A 15,966-nucleotide genomic window follows, 5' to 3' on the forward strand; every position below is an offset into this window, starting at 1 on the left:
AAAGAGGCCAGCTAGGTTACCATTATCTATGTGTTCTATGCTTTTAAATTTGTATTTTCTTCTTTAAAAAATTGTTTAATGTTAACAGCTCATAATTTCAGTGATACAAAACCTTATAATATAGACATATCTTCAAGGAAAGGACTTTTTTAAAAACCACTGTAGAGGTTATGATTAATTATTTAAAATTTATTATAGGATCTTTAAGCTGCATAGTCAAATAATTCATTCATTTTAAAAAAATAAGGTTATTTTCTCTTGTAAAAAAGAATCTTAATGTATTTTTCCAGCAAGATAAAATTACATTATTATTAAATAGCCAAGAGAGGTACAGGTTTTGGTCTTCATAATTGAATTCATTTTAATAAATATTTTTAGAAAATAGCATTCTCATTGAGAATATTACCTTGGGTACATGTGTGTATTTTCTTTTTCAGTTATTCTAAAATAGCTTCTACGCACCTTAAAAGTCTAGGATTGATCATTCTTTATTTGCTATGTATTCTTTATGTGATTATTTTAAATTAATGTATAAAAATAGTTTTCTTGATAAATGTGGCTTATGTAAATTAGTGTTAATTTCAGTTTTTCTTATTGTGTTTATATAAAGTATTTTATGACAGTACTGCTGAGAAATTTTAAAAGTAATTCCTTTGTTCTTGTATTTTCTTTTCTAACTATAATTCTTAAAATTATAGATTGGTTCCTTTCAGTTATTTGTTGAAGGTTACAAGGAGGCTGAATATTGGCTTAGGAAATTTGAAGCTGACCCTTTGCCTGAGAATATTAGAAAACAGTTTCAGTCACAGTTTGAAAGATTAGTTGTTTTGGATTACATCATCAGAAATACAGGTATTGAAGTTCTCTCATTTGTTTACTCACATCTTCTTAACTTTCAAACTGTATTCAACTCTTGTTTATCCAAGTCAAAGATGTAAAGTTTTGCTGCAGTAGTCTTAAGGCTATTATTTGAAAAAGGCAGTCTTTTTCTTTGCCTGCCTTGGTAAGCAGAAATGTAATGCTGACTCTCCCAGGCAGAATTAACCGCATACTGGAGATTCTGACTCGGGGTGGACTCTGCCCCAGTGATAGTGGTGAGTACCTGTCCCTCAGGTGGAGTTTCTTGGCAGCAGTACAAAGCCTGCTGGAAATTGGAGATGTTATCTGCATAATATGAATAATTCAAACTTGATTGTGTAAGTTGTTTTAGATGCTTATTTTGACATTAGATGACTGTTAGTACAGTCTGTAAATACAACAGACTCTTAATTTTTTCTGTGCTGGCAGGGAGCAGTGACATTGTTGATAACTTGAAGCAGTGATTCCCAAATGTGGTTCCCTGGTCTGTTTTAGGGTCAGTGTTATGTGGGCCCAAATGCATCTTCTGGGAACCCATCCCAGTCTACTGAATGTAGATCCAGCAGTTAGTGTTTTAACAGGTCTTATGGGGTTTCCCTGGTAACTCAGTCGGTGAAGAATCTGCCCGCAGTGCAGGAGACCCGGGTTCAGTCCCCGAGTCAGGAAGATCCCCTGGAGAAGGAAATGGCAACCCACTCCAGTATTCTTGCCTGGAAGATCCTATGGACAGAGGAGCCTGGCAGGCTACAGTTCATAGGGTCACAAAGAGTTGGACATGGCTGAAGCGACCAAACTACCACCCACCAGGTAATTCTGATGTACTCTGAAGCTTGAAAACTCTAGTTCAGAATTTTTGCTCATTTATACTAGTTTCTGCAAAAACATTATATACCTTTTTACATTTACCTTTTGAAATCATGCAGTCTTAAATTAATGGTAAAATTAGTGTAGAGTCCAATGGAATATAGTACTCAATCACAAAAAAGAATGAAATATTGCCATTTGCAGCAATGTGGATGGACCTAGAAAATGTTATACTTAGAGAAGTAAATCAGTCTGAGAAAGACAAAAATTATATGGTCAATTATATGTGGAATCTAAAAAAAGTAATACCAATGAATCTGCACACAAAACAGAAACAGACTTGCAGCCGTAGGGTAGAAACTTACGGTTACCCAAGGGGAGAAGGAAGGAAGGAGGGGCAAATTAGGAGTATGGGATTAACAGGTACAAACTGCTATACGTAAATAAGCAACAAGGAGATGGTATAGCATAGGAAATTATGTTCAGTATCTTGTAATAACTATAATGGAAAATAATCTGGTAAAATTGTATATTTACCTGAATCACTTTGCTGTACACCTGAAACTAACACAATGTTGTATTCAATAAATTAACTCTATTCCAGTTTTTTAAAAAATTTGTGTCCAGAGTCCTCTTGTTGTGACATTAGGTAAGAGCCCATCCAGAAATTTGCCTGGTAACGGGGGTAGATAGTTCTTCTCCCTAAGGTGAAGAGAAATTATCCTTTCTAATAATGCTGACTTAAAAGTTCTTGACAGTAATTGTACCTACTTCACAGAGTTTTTGTAAGAATTTGATGAGTTAATACATGTTAAGCACTTAACAATGTCTGGCACAGAGTAAACAATAAATGTTAACTAACATTTATGAGTATTTTTAGTTTGTATGTATTAAATTGAAGCCTTTAATGTGTTAATATGCTACAGATAACAAATGAAGGTCTCAAAATCAAAGAGGTGACAAGATTTTTCTGCTTGATATTAAGCTATGATATTTATAAAAAAATGAAGTAATAAATTTTTCATTTGTTTTGAAAGACAGGGGAAATGATAACTGGTTAATCAGATGTGAAAAGCAGACACATGAAGATGAAATTACGGTGAGGGAATTTTAATATATATGCATATATAAACACACTATTAGTGTCTATTAAAAATTCCTTGAAGTTATTCTTCATCACTTCCTCATTTCCTTCACCTTGATCCTTGGTTTTTATCTCCTTTTTCTGTTTTTATCATCTTTTTTCTTTCCTTTGCCTGCTTATGTTGCATTTTTTATTCTGTTTTTGAAATCTCTGTGCAATTTTATTTTGTATGTTGTATTAATACAGAAGAATAATATCAGCTCAGTACTGATATTCTTTTTACTGGAAAAGGTCAGTTTTCATTCCAGTCCCAAAGAAAGGCAATGCCAAAGAATGATCAAACTACCACACAATTGCACTCATCTCACACGCTAGTAAAGTAATGCTCAAAATTCCCCAAGCCAGGCCTCAACAGTACATGAACCGTAAAATTCCATATGTTCAAGCTGGATTTAGAAAAGGCAGAGGAACCAGCGATCAAATTGCCAACATCCACTGAATCATCAAAAAAGCAAGAGAGCTCCAGAAATACATCTACTTCTGCTTTATTGACTATGCCAAAGCCTTTGACTGTGTGGATCACAGCAAACTGTAGAAAATTCTGAAAGAGATGAGAATACCAGACCACCTGACCTGGCTCTTGAGAAATCTGTATGCAGGTCAGGAAGCAAGTTAGAACTGGACATGAAACAACAGACTGGTTCCAAATCGGGAAAGGAGTACGTCAAGGCTGTATATTGTCACCCTGCTTATTTAACTTATATGCAGAGTATATCATGAGAAACACTGGGCTGAAAGAAGCACAAGCTGGAATCAAGATTGCCGGGAGAAATATCAATAACCTCAGATATGCAGATGACACCACCCTTATGGCAGAAAATGAAGAAGAACTAAAGAGCTTCTTGATGAAAGTGAAAGAGGAGAGTGAAAAAGTTGGCTTAAAGCTCAACATTCAGAAAACTAAGATCATGGCATCCGGTCCCATCACTTCATGGCAAATAGATGGGCAAACAAGGGAAACAGTGACAGACTTTATTTTGGGGGGCTCCAAAATCACTGCAGATGGTGACTGCAGCCATGAAATTAAAAGACGCTTGCTCCTTGGAAGATAAGTTATGACCAACCTAAACAGCATATTAAAAAGCAGAGACATTACTTTGCCAACAAAGGTTCATCTAGTCAAAGCTATGGTTTTTCCAGTAGTCATGTATGGATGTGAGAGTTGGAGTATAAAGAAAGCTGAGCACTGAAGAATTGATGCTTTTGAACTGTGGTGTTGGAGAAGACTCTTGAGAGTCCCTTGGACTGCAAGGAGATCCAACCAGTCCATCCTAAAGGAAATCAGTCCTGAATATTCATTGGAAGGACTGATGCTGAAGCTGAAACTCCAATCCTTTGGCCACCTGATTTGCAGAGCTGACTCATTTGAAAAGACCCTGATGCTGAGAAAGATTGAAGATGGGAGGAGAAGGGGACGACAGAGGATGAGATGGTTGGATGGCATCACCAACTTAGTGGACACGAGTTTCAGTAAACTCCGGGAATTGGTGATGGACAGGGAGGCCTGGCTTGCTGCATGCAGTCCATGGGATTGCAGAGAGTCAGACACAACTGAATGACTGAACTGAACTGAAATGACTCTCATTATTTAAAGCTGTTACATCACTTTAAAAAGTTTGTAGTTTTCATAGTTCATCAAAGAATTTTGAAATTACATATTCAAAGTACTCAGCAATAAAGAAAGAAAGAACACACTTGATACACGCAATAATGTGGATGAATCTCAATACCCTGCTGAGTGAAAGAAGCTAAACAAAAGGGAAGATACTGTCTGATTCCTTCTATATAAAGATCTAGAAAGTGCAAACTAATCCCTAGGGACAGAAAGCAGACGATGCTTGCCTGGGGTGGGATAGAGGGAGGGAGGAGACTGCTAAAGGACACAGGGAAACATCTAGGTGGTTTCATATCTTTCAGTGCTTATCAACTTGTACACTTTAATGTGTAAAGTTTATTGTGTGTAAATTATACCTCAATGAAGATGTAAATAGAAAAAATGATAGAAATAAAAATAAATGACAGTTATAGCAGAAATGTGTTTAAAAGTACATATATAAAAATACATATGCTTATAATAGTTTCTAAATATATTTTATTGGTATATCTAAAGCAACTGGATTTTACTGAAAACCTTATTCTTTTGCTCTGAAGTATTTTGTGCATTCTCATTGAGATAAGATATTTGATATAAACTAACAGAAACAACTCTGGCATGTATCACCTGTACCTTCACTCTAATACTTTTAATTTAAAAATTATCTTTTTCACCTTTTTAAAATCTAGACCACTTAATAATGACAATGTCTATTTTTAGATAATAAGAAGTACTCTTCAACATGAAAACTCTCTTGCTTCTGAGGCTTGCATTTCCATTACAGGAGAATGGAGAAGTTAGAAATGGCCTACATTCTGTAATCAAGAGTATCTTGAGGTTCCTTCTACTGGACCTTATTACATTTAGCCATGGTTGTTGGAGAGTTTTATTTAGAAACATTTTGTATTTGAACTAATTATTTCTATGAGACCCTAGGAAAGACTTTATTTTAGTAAGGTAAATCATTATCTTATCATTATCTTCATCATTATCCTAAAAATATCAGTATTTTGCAAATACCATACATTTACGCCCTGGTGGCTCAGTCAGTAAAGAATCAGCCTGCCAATGCCAGAGACCCAGGTTTGATCCCTGGGTCGGGAAGATCCCCTAGGGAAGGAAATGGCAACCCACTCCTGTATTCTTGCCTGGAGAATCCCATGGACAAAGGAACCTGGCAGGTTACAGTCCATGGGGGTCACAGAGTCAGACACAACTGAGAAACTAACACGCACACATCCATTTAAGCAACACGTCTAACAGTAAATTATCCAGAACTACACATTTTATTTATTTTTCTCCCCAAGTTTATTGAGGTATTATTGACATACATGCAGTTTTAAGGTGTATAATATGATGATTTGATATAAGTATATATTGTGAAATGACCATCACAGTACGGTTAGCTAACACCTCCATCCCATCACATAATTGACATTTTTTGGTATACATGGTCATAACATTTATTTTCAAAAAAATTTTTAATTGGAGGAACGTTGCTTTACAATGTTGTGTTGGTTTCTGCAATGCAACAACGCAAATCAATCATAATTATACGTATATCCTCTCCCTCTTGAGCCTCGCTCCCCTCCCCTGCATCTCACCTCTAGGTCATTACAGAGCACCAGGCTGGACTTCCTGTGTTATATAGCAACTTTCCTCTAGTTTTCTATTTTACACATAATAGTGTATACATGTCAGTGCTATCTTCTCAGTTCATCCCGCCCTTTCCTTACCCACCTGTGTCCATAAGTCCTTTCTCTACATCTGCATCTCCATTCCTTCACTGCAAATAGGTTCATCAGTACCATTTTTCTAGATTTCATATATATGCATTAATATATTTGTTTTTCTGACTTACCTCACTCTATACAAAACTACCATATAACCCAGCTATCCCACTACTGGGCATACACCCTGAGAAAAACCACAATTCTAAAAGACACATGTTCCCCAGGGTTCATTGCAGCACTATTTAACAATAGCCAGGACATGGAAGCAACCTAGATGTCCATAAACAGGTGAACCAATAAAGAAGATGTGGTGTGTGTGTGTATATATATATATATATATATATATATATATATATATATATATATATATAAAATACAATGGAATATTACTTGGCATAAAAAGGAACGAATTTGAGTCAGTTGCAGTGAGGTGGATGAACCTAGAGCCTGTTATACAGAACTACACATTCTGAAGTCTTAATAATGTCAAGCCTACTTCCCCAAAGATGAAAAGAATGAAACTATTACTGTATAACTTTGTAATAGCAAATTTAAAAAGTAGTGATTATGAAGTTTTTACTGGTTCTTAAGACCCTGTCTTCCCTTAAGTGGTAAATTGGTACTTTTTGGTAACTTTATTTTTATAGACTCTTCAGATAAAATGTCTTTAAAGCTCAATAATTATTATACATTTTTCTTTTGGAAATATGCATGTAAATTGTTTTATCAATTATTTTCTCCCTTTTAGGATACAAAATGGACTGATGATAAAGAAGCACTTATTAAAATAGCTGCAATTGATAACGGTCTAGCTTTTCCTTTTAAACATCCTGATGAGTGGAGAGCATGTGAGTATTTAGAAATTTTTATAGAATCTCTGCTGCTGCTAAGCTGCTAAGTCACTTCAGTTGTGTCCGACTCTGTGTGACCCCTTTTACAGAATAGGATGGGAATGAAATTTATGGATATCAAAATAGCAGAGGAAAAGCTGGGTATATTACAGTCATTCAGGCTCAGTTCTAGGCACTTGGGATGCAAAGATGTGTAATACACTCTGTGAGCCTTGCCATGGTTCGTTCCTTATTTTTGAGTGACTATGTCTGATTTTGACTTCTTGGCTTGTGTTAGCCTTGTAAAATAAATTTGATAGCTTTCCAAATTTGAAATTTGTTAGTCATTCTTTGCTAACTTGATCTATGGCCAATTTAAAGGACTATTTTTGAGAAGAATGTGGTTGAGCACCAAGTCTGTCTTCTAATGAAAACTTGTTAGTCAAATCATATTCTTGACCCATTTTTTAACCACTTAATCTGCTAATTTTTGAGAGACAAAGTTCACCGTGATTGCGATTTTGTCAATTTCTTTTTGTATTTCTATGCCCTTTTTGCTTTGTATTTCATACTCAGAGTCCCAGTGTTTTATCTTGCTGGGGTGACTTGTTCTTTTTGTTAGTGTAAAATATATCCCTCTTTATCCCTCACAGTGTTTTTCACATTTCTTATTTTGTCTGTTGTAATATTGCTGTGCCTCATTTCTTTTTACTAGTATTTACCTGTATTATTCTATACTTTTATTTTCAACTTCCATCATTTTAAGTACATGACATAGAAATAGCTCCTAGCTGAAGATTTTTTGCCCAATCTGAGATCCTTTTAATAGCTACACTTAACTCTCTAATTTGTCTCAATAAACTCCTGATGTGTTTGAACTTTTCCTACCATCTTTTTTTTTCCTATTTACCATGAATTTCAATTTTTTTCTATTTTTCCTTTCCTATCTTTGGTTGAACTGACTTGAGATGTCTTTGTTCTTTTATTTTTTTTTTTCTTTTTTTTACCTCTAATGGTTCGGAATCGATATACAAATTGCCTTTTAATGGTGTCAAGTTTAAGATGCCTGCAATACACCTGGAAAATTTTACCAAACACAAACACCAAAAAATAAGGATCTAGAACTTGAAAGAGTAATTGGTATTGAGGATGTAATTTTTTTAAACTGCCACTTTGGAAAGTGGAAGCCATGGTGGTGTTGCTATCACCTGGGAAAACCATAGTGAACAAATGCCATCACTAGGGCAATGTGAGATACACAGATACTCAATAAATGTTTCATGAATGTTTGGTGGGGCTTCTCTGGTAGCTCAGCTGGTAAAGAATCTGCCTGCAATGCAGGAGACTCCAGTTTGATTCCTGGGTCAGGAAGATCTCCTGGAGAAGGGATAGGCTACCCACTCCAGTATTCTTGGGCTTCCCTTGGTAGCTCAGTCAGTAAAGAATCTGTCTGCAATGCAGGAGGTCTGGATTCGTCCCTAGGTTGGAATAGTGGTATTGAGGATGTCATTTTTAAACTGTCACCTTGGTAAGTGGAATCCACGGTGGTGTTGCACCTGGGAAAATCATGGTGAACAAATGCTATCACTAGGGCAATGTGAGATATGTAGGTGCTCAATAGACATTTCATGAATGTTTAGTAAGTGAAGGAGAGAAAAGACGAAGTGTAGTCTGGCAATGGTGGTGTTGAAATCGGGAGAAAAAGCCAGCAAAAGAGAAATGGCTTAAAAGACAGAAGGTAAAGTTTGAGACAGTGGTAGCACCAAAAACTACATAGGGGAGCATTTCACAAAGGGAGACGATAGAGAACAGTGCTGCTTGCTGCAAAGACATGTGAAGTAGCGTGAGCACTGCACACGGACTTTTGGAAAGAGCCTTAGGAGATGACTGGTGGCCTTAGGGGAGAGTGTGAATGGTGATAGAAGAAGTTGAGGGGCAGGGATTGGAATTAGAGACAGGCAGAGAATCAGAGCTTTTCTTTCACATAATTGGTCAGGGGAAGGCTTTCTTTGGAATGGACTGTACTTTCCATAGTATTCAAAGAGATAGATAAAGGAGAATTCAGAAGAAATGACTCTAAAGGCAAAGTTTTTTTCCTCGGGGTTTTCTGAGTGGTAAGAGCTAGAGATTCTCCTTGAATGAACTGTAGTTCTGTAGGGGACCATACTGTCATAAACCTTACCTTTTCTTGCAAGAATCTGAATATGCACCCTGTATCTAGATTATCTCACTACTTTACGAATCTTTCTAGTCCTGGCACTGTGTATATTTAATGGTCTTCTTGGGTGAGAACTAGAGTTAGCCCCAGATCATGAATCTTTGCTCTCTCGAAGTGGCTTACCTAATGACCTAAAAGTGAAAGTTGCTCAGTCGTGTCCGACTCTTTGCCACCCCATGGACTATGCAGTCCATGGAATTCTCCAGGCCAGAAGAATACTAGAGTGGGTGTAGCCTCTCCCTCTTCCAGGAGATCTTCCCAACCCAGGGGTCAAACCCAGGTCTCCCTCATTGCAGGCAGATTCTTTACCAGCTGAGCCACAAGGGAAGCCCAAGAATACTGGAGTGGGTAGCCTATCCCTTCTCCAGCAGATCTTCCTGACCCAGGAATCGAATTGGGGTCTCCTGCATTGCAGGCGGATTCTTTACCAACTGAGCTATCAGGGAAGCCCACCTATTGACCTACTAATGATTTAAAATTTTAGAGCATCTTACCTATTGACCTACGAGTGATTTAAAATTTTAAGCACAGACACATATACACACACCAATGAGTCATCAATTCCTGACCATTTGTGGCTGAAACTGCAGGGAGACCTCAGCCATGATATCGGGTTGTGAACAAATTATAGGTACCGCTCAATTTCCAAACACAGCAGCCAGACATTCAGATATGATATAGGGCTGTTGGAGATATACTCATTATCAAAACTTACTATTTTCCTATTTAAAACTCAGAAACCTAACCAGCTCAGGTAAATACCTTACTGTGCTTTACCATCTGAAAGTGAAAGTGTTAGTTGCTTAGTCCTGTCCAGCTTTTTGCGACTGCATGGACTGGAGCCTGCCAGACTCCTCTGTCCATGGAATTCTCCAGGCAAGAATACTGGAGTAGGTTGCCATTCCTTTCTCCAGATGGTCTTCTCGACCTAGGGATCAAATCTGGGTCTCCCGCATTGCAGGCAGATTCTTTAGCTTCTGAGCCACCAAGGAAGCCGTCTGAATTAACCATCTAAACTTAGAAATTTGAATAACTTAGATGGCAAAGAATAAGTGCTCCGATAACTTCTCCTGTCTTTTTGTTAACCCAGGAATTATAGAGAAAAATACAGAATAAATGTGAGTCTAAATAAACCATTTCCCCTCACTGATAAGAATACCTTTTTTTTTTTTTTTAGATCCATTTCACTGGGCTTGGCTTCCTCAAGCAAAAGTTCCTTTTTCTGAAGAAATAAAAAACTTGGTTCTGCCATATATTTCAGACATGAACTTTGTGCAAGATTTATGTGAAGATCTTTATGAACTTTTTAAGGTAAATTTTTAGTTTTAACTATTTCAGAAAATGAAATAAATCTTAAAAGAGTTTTTCCTAATAGAGCTAATTTGCAGTTTACTGCTTCTGATATCACTGCTTACAGTAGAGCCTGACATAACAGAAAGGAGTTAGCATTTTTCTTTATAGGAGCATAAATTTGTGAAGTTAAACTTTGAATATTCTTTGAAATGAGACTACATTATAATTTGGGAAGTTGTTTTCTTCAAAAGTTGAACTTTTACAAAATTACTCTGTGAATTATAAGAAATGTTTGGTGATCTGTTAGTATTTAATTCTCTTAAAAAGAGCCTAAAGCTGTTGGCTGGAAAGTCATTTTAAATCCTTTCTGGAACAAGTTGAAGTATAAGAGTATTTATTGTCATTTAAGAGGTACACAAAAATTCATCAAGTAAAAATAATCTTTTTGTGTAACTTTCTGTTAGGAATGCTTTGTAATGATTTCATGTGCTAAGTTGAGTTCATTTGTTTTCAAGCGATTTTTTCAAAGAGCTTGATTTTTATAATAATGTTTCCTTTTCTGTTTGTGATAGATTGACAGAAATTTTGACAAAGCCACTTTTGAAAAGCAGATGTCTGTGATGAGGGGTCAGGTAGGTTACTTTTTAAAGATCTTGTTCATTGAAAATAGCTCTCTCTGAAACAGTAGTCAACTTTTTTCCTCCATTGTGACGCAGAGACAACTCAGTACTGTCCTTTATTCTGAACCAAAATAGCTCAGATGATTAGAAATAAAGTTGATTTCATTACTCTTTTTTTTCCGGTATTGTTTCCATATTAGATTTTTTTTTTTACTTTGTTGTGTATTATTTGGTTAGTCAGTTTCCTGCTACTGCTAATTCTTGTCCTCACTTTAATAACTGTTTTCCTGAGTGTTAGTATCTTTCTCCTTCTCAAATCCACTTGCTTGAATGTTTCCATAGCAAGTTCTGTTCCCTGTGGATGATTTTCGTCAGAGAACGTGTTTGGCTAGAGCAATCAGTAAATAGTCATGTCACCAAGGACGAGCACTACTTGGGACATAAAAGTACTAGTTGTAACTCAATCCTCTCACTCCTTTTCACCTCCTTTAATTAGAAACACAGGGTATTAATTGCATCTGCTGGTGTGGACCTGAAGGCTAGGCTGACCTACAGGTGACTCTGCTTCTTCTACTCTACTATTAGTATTTAGATTCCAAAAGAAAGACCTGAAATAAAAATAAACTATAGTGCAAACATGGTCATTCAGTGACTTACCAATTAATTTTTTCTTTCTAAAAGATGCATTTCATTTAAGGTAGCTGCTGCAGACCTGTGACCAAGAAGACAAGTCTAGTTTTTGCACTATTTATTATGCAACATTAACAAATGGATATAATTAAATAACTATTGTATTTATTCATTAATTGCGTATTGACAGAACCAGTGCCAGAAACTGTCCTAGTGATTGAGAGAAAGCAGTGAGTAAAACCAAGTTCCTTCTGTCCTGGAGCCCTTGCTCTGATGAGGCCTGGGGCTAGGAAAGAGGACAGGTTATTAGCTTGCATGCCTCTTGGTGTACTGTTGTGCTTACACAGGGCTTTGCTGGAGTCATAAGTTTTAAATAGTAAGTGAAATGGTTGGAGAAGCAGGCTAGAGAGTCAGATTTTGGAGGGCCTTAGATTCCACATGGAAGGGCTTGGAGTAGTTATTCATCATTTCTGCCATTTTTTTTCAAATAATGTGCAAAAATATATTTCAAGTAAATTAGTATTTCTGAGGTCCAGTGTTTCAGATAGGCACAGGCAGAATAGGAAATGAATGCTTTTCTTGAGATTGATCATGACCCTACTGCTATTTAATGTAAAATTCAAAAGTTTTAACTTAAACATTATTAGTCAAATTTTAAAAGAAATGCCTTCATACTAGGTCCTATTAATAATCCCAGTGAACATGCAATAAATTTGTTGAGTGAGTGGGTAAGGCAAGTATTTAGTACAAACGAGACTCTTTAGACCAGTATCTGTTTAGGACCAGTGTCAATGGAGTATGTATGTGGAACCATTCACTTTATTCCATCTCTGATTCCATTCTTCTGGATGTAGATGCATTCTAGGATATTTCAGAGTTGTCAGTTGGCAAAAATTATTTAATTCTAATCGTGTGCATTTGTTTGTATATATGGATGTGTATGTACAAGCATACGTACCTCCACATATTTGTATTGATAGCAGGTACTCCTCATCACTGTCTCTGTTGGGCATAAATGGATGAAATAAAAGCTGTAGTTATGAATAGTTAAAATAATATCAGTGAACTGAGGCCTTTACCTTTTTTGAGCTGATGAAAACTCTCTTCCTTCCACAGATCTTAAACCTCACTCAGGCACTGAGAGACAGGAAGACTCCTGTCCAGCTGGTGCAGATGCCTTGTGTGGTTGTGGAGCGCAGTCAGGGTGGAGGGCAGGGTCGGATCGTCCAGCTCAGCAATTCATTCACCCAGACTGTCCACTGCAGGAAGCCATTTTTTTCCTCCTGGTAGCAGCTGTGAGAGAAACAACTGTTTGGCCTTGTGTGGTTAAAACATACTGTCACATAAATCTGCTGGTAAGAGCTCCAGCTGCCAGAGCCTCAAATAATATAAGTTTCTAAAAGGCTATCTTTTGAATGTAATCAGAGTTTACAGTTTTTTGTCCAAATATTAAATTTCTATTTCAGGGAAGAAGTGATATATTTCTTATATCATATTTTTGTAGAAAAATTGTATTTTATGTTGTTGATGTTAGTTTAAGGTAATTTCATAGTTTACACATTCTAAAATGAGTATGATTACTCTTGAATTCCAAACAGAAAAATAAGGTGTTTGTTGACTTTGAATACAGTAACTTTTTATATACTTTTTAAACATTGACAAGAATGGTCATGTTAATTCTTCTTACATTATAAAAGGCTTTTGAGGATAAAAGTGCTCTTATGAGCTACAATAGAGTAGTTAATAAAAAATAGGTAAGAATAAAGCAATGTTGCCTTAATTTAAAAAGCTGCTATTTTAGAACTTGAATAAATACTCCTAACGTGACCATTATTAGGGACCAGAAAATTATATTTTGTTTAAGTAACTGATGACCATTTTTTTTCATACTTCAGAATATTTTTGTCAATTATTTTGTTTACAGTGAGGAAAAAAAAGTCTAATGATGTCTCCCACCTTTAGAAAGAAAAATGGAAACACTCAATTGAGACTTGAGGAAAATAATATGAAATGAAGATGGATCCCCAGTATTCTGAAATTCCAAAATAGCATTAAAAAATCCCTTCTGTTTCTTGCATGGGATCAGTACTTAATCAGTTAGTATTTCCAAGTACTGATCTGGTTCAATTTAGTACTTCAATTAGTATTAATCTACACTGAAAAGTAAAACATAACTCAAACTGTATATTGGATGGCATTTTGAGGTCCTAGGACATAACCTCTTAAAAATAATAGTAGTTTTGTAGAGTACTTGAATTACTGATGTTATAATTACAGTCAACTCTAGAATATCAGCCCCAATTAAAGGGGAACACGACAGAGATAACCATAAAATCATTTTTATTTTATTTTAAACACCAATATGTCTGACATGCTGGGAATTTGTAGTACTTTAAACTCACTGAGTAATTTAAATTGAGATGAGCTCCATATGAAGATTTGATCCCAGAGAAGCAAGCAGAAGCTTCTTTCTCTTCTTAGGCTCCAAACAAGTAACATCACCACTCAGACTAAACTGGGCAGTCTGTGGTCTTGGCCTTGTGTTTTTCAAGCTTTCTGTCCTGTAATCTTTTAAACTAAGTTATTTTTATGTAAAAAGTATTTCCTGAAGGTTGAATTAGAACAGAAGTCCTCCCTTCCTCTACATCTTTCTCTTGGTCTTTGTGGATGTGACGAGTAAGAATACTGCTGTCCTGGTGATGTCCATTGGAAACCTGTGTTCTCTTACCTTCTCCAGCCCTCCATGATCCTCATATTGAGATAATGAAAAACTGACTGGAAATTCAAAACTCAAGCTACTATCTTTAGATAAACACCAGTAATTAAAATGTGCCTTTTGAAGATGTTTTCTTAATGAAATAAGTTTTTATGATCTGGATACTGCTCTCATAAGAGTTTTTTCAGTATTTTGATAATTGCTATATTAATTTTTATAACATAAACTTAGTAAGTTGCTACTGTTTTATATCCTAAAATTAAATAGTGTGAAAATATTTTTAAATGATCTGACCAGGTCAGAAAAATAAAGCTGAAATATTTAAGATAAGATTACAAGTCAGAATACATTGGTTGTATTTTGTAAATTTTCATAAACTTCGTTTTTTTTTTTAAATATCGTTAATTTTTTTCAGTGAGTATATTTGTAGTGTTAAACCTATAGACTAAAGGTAATAAAAAGGATTGATTTCTAGATTTCTCCTGGAGTATGTATATTGAATATTTAGAATGTTTGTGAATATGTTTATGAATGATGCCAAACCACCATTTTCTTACTTTATATGTTAGTACAATTTAATATGTTATCATTCCAAAAGACATTTAACTGGAATCTTTGTAATTAGAGGCATTTTTATTTTTATTTAAATGTAAGCTGCCTTATTCTCCAAATTTGTCAGCAAACATGGAGACATGTTTTTTTGTAGTCTTGAAAATGACTTGATTCCCAAAATTTTTTTAAGTTTTGTACTAATGGAATTAAAACCTTATTTAAAACAGTGGTGACCAGTTCTTTGATTAGATTACATCTTAAATCATTTTACAGATATACAAAGAGATGGGTACTGTTTATAGTTCACTTTCTTTCCCGAAATTGCTTGGGTGGCTGTACAGAGTTGAGGAAGAGGTTCTCGGTGTGGTTTTGTTTCCAGTCCTTTCTTGTGGTTAGTTTGGAGTCATGTGACGGAGTCCGGCCAAGGATGTTACGTGACCTCCATATCTGGCAATAAAACTCACTGCATCACAACCAGTGGTCACCGTTGACCAGTCTCCTGTCTTCTCCTTTGGCTATAAACAAAGAATTTGCAAAGTGGAAGTACCCAGGGCATGTGAGTCACTGCTTGGAAACCTACCAGTACAGCATGCCAACTGCACTGGACTGTGACATGTACAAGAAATAAGGGCTTGAGTCACTAAGATTTTGCATTTATTTGTTAAAACTTACCATAGTCTGTCCTATCCTAGGTGGTACAGTATAAATAGAAAAATACAAAACATTTTAAAATTAAAAACCAATTACAAAAGGCTAGATGGCAGCCACAGTGAGTATTTAATGTCAGATCCTCATAGAGCAACTGAGATAGCAAAAGAAAAGTCACAGTGACACCATCTTCACTAAATTTAGGTGGAAGAATATCCCTCTGGACCCAGGAAACTAATAGGATCAAATGGGAACAACAGCATTGGAGGAGTGAGCAGAGAGAAAGGGAGGGGGTCTTGTGATGGTCCTAAGAGCTGAAGATCCCG

General features: G+C 35.9%; 1 protein-coding gene across 3 annotated transcripts in view; it reads left to right on the top strand.

The window, feature by feature from the left end:
- PI4K2B (phosphatidylinositol 4-kinase type 2 beta) overlaps positions 1–15,230 on the top strand; it is a 36,125-nt gene extending 20,895 nt beyond the window's left edge. For 2 of the 3 annotated variants that reach the window (XM_055588172.1, XM_055588173.1), the window contains 6 exons: positions 699–852; positions 2,700–2,761; positions 6,882–6,981; positions 10,359–10,492; positions 11,047–11,106; positions 12,841–15,230. In XM_055588172.1, coding sequence (XP_055444147.1) covers positions 699–852; positions 2,700–2,761; positions 6,882–6,981; positions 10,359–10,492; positions 11,047–11,106; positions 12,841–13,014 — 684 coding nt within the window. In that variant the 3' untranslated portion in view covers positions 13,015–15,230. The remainder of the gene's footprint in view (positions 1–698; positions 853–2,699; positions 2,762–6,881; positions 6,982–10,358; positions 10,493–11,046; positions 11,107–12,840) is intronic. The other variant, XR_008717029.1, reaches the window with a different exon arrangement.
- The last annotated feature ends 736 nt before the right edge of the window (positions 15,231–15,966 follow it).

Source organism: Bubalus kerabau, chromosome 7 (assembly GCF_029407905.1).
Source record: "Bubalus kerabau isolate K-KA32 ecotype Philippines breed swamp buffalo chromosome 7, PCC_UOA_SB_1v2, whole genome shotgun sequence".
Lineage (NCBI taxonomy): Eukaryota > Metazoa > Chordata > Mammalia > Artiodactyla > Bovidae > Bubalus > Bubalus kerabau.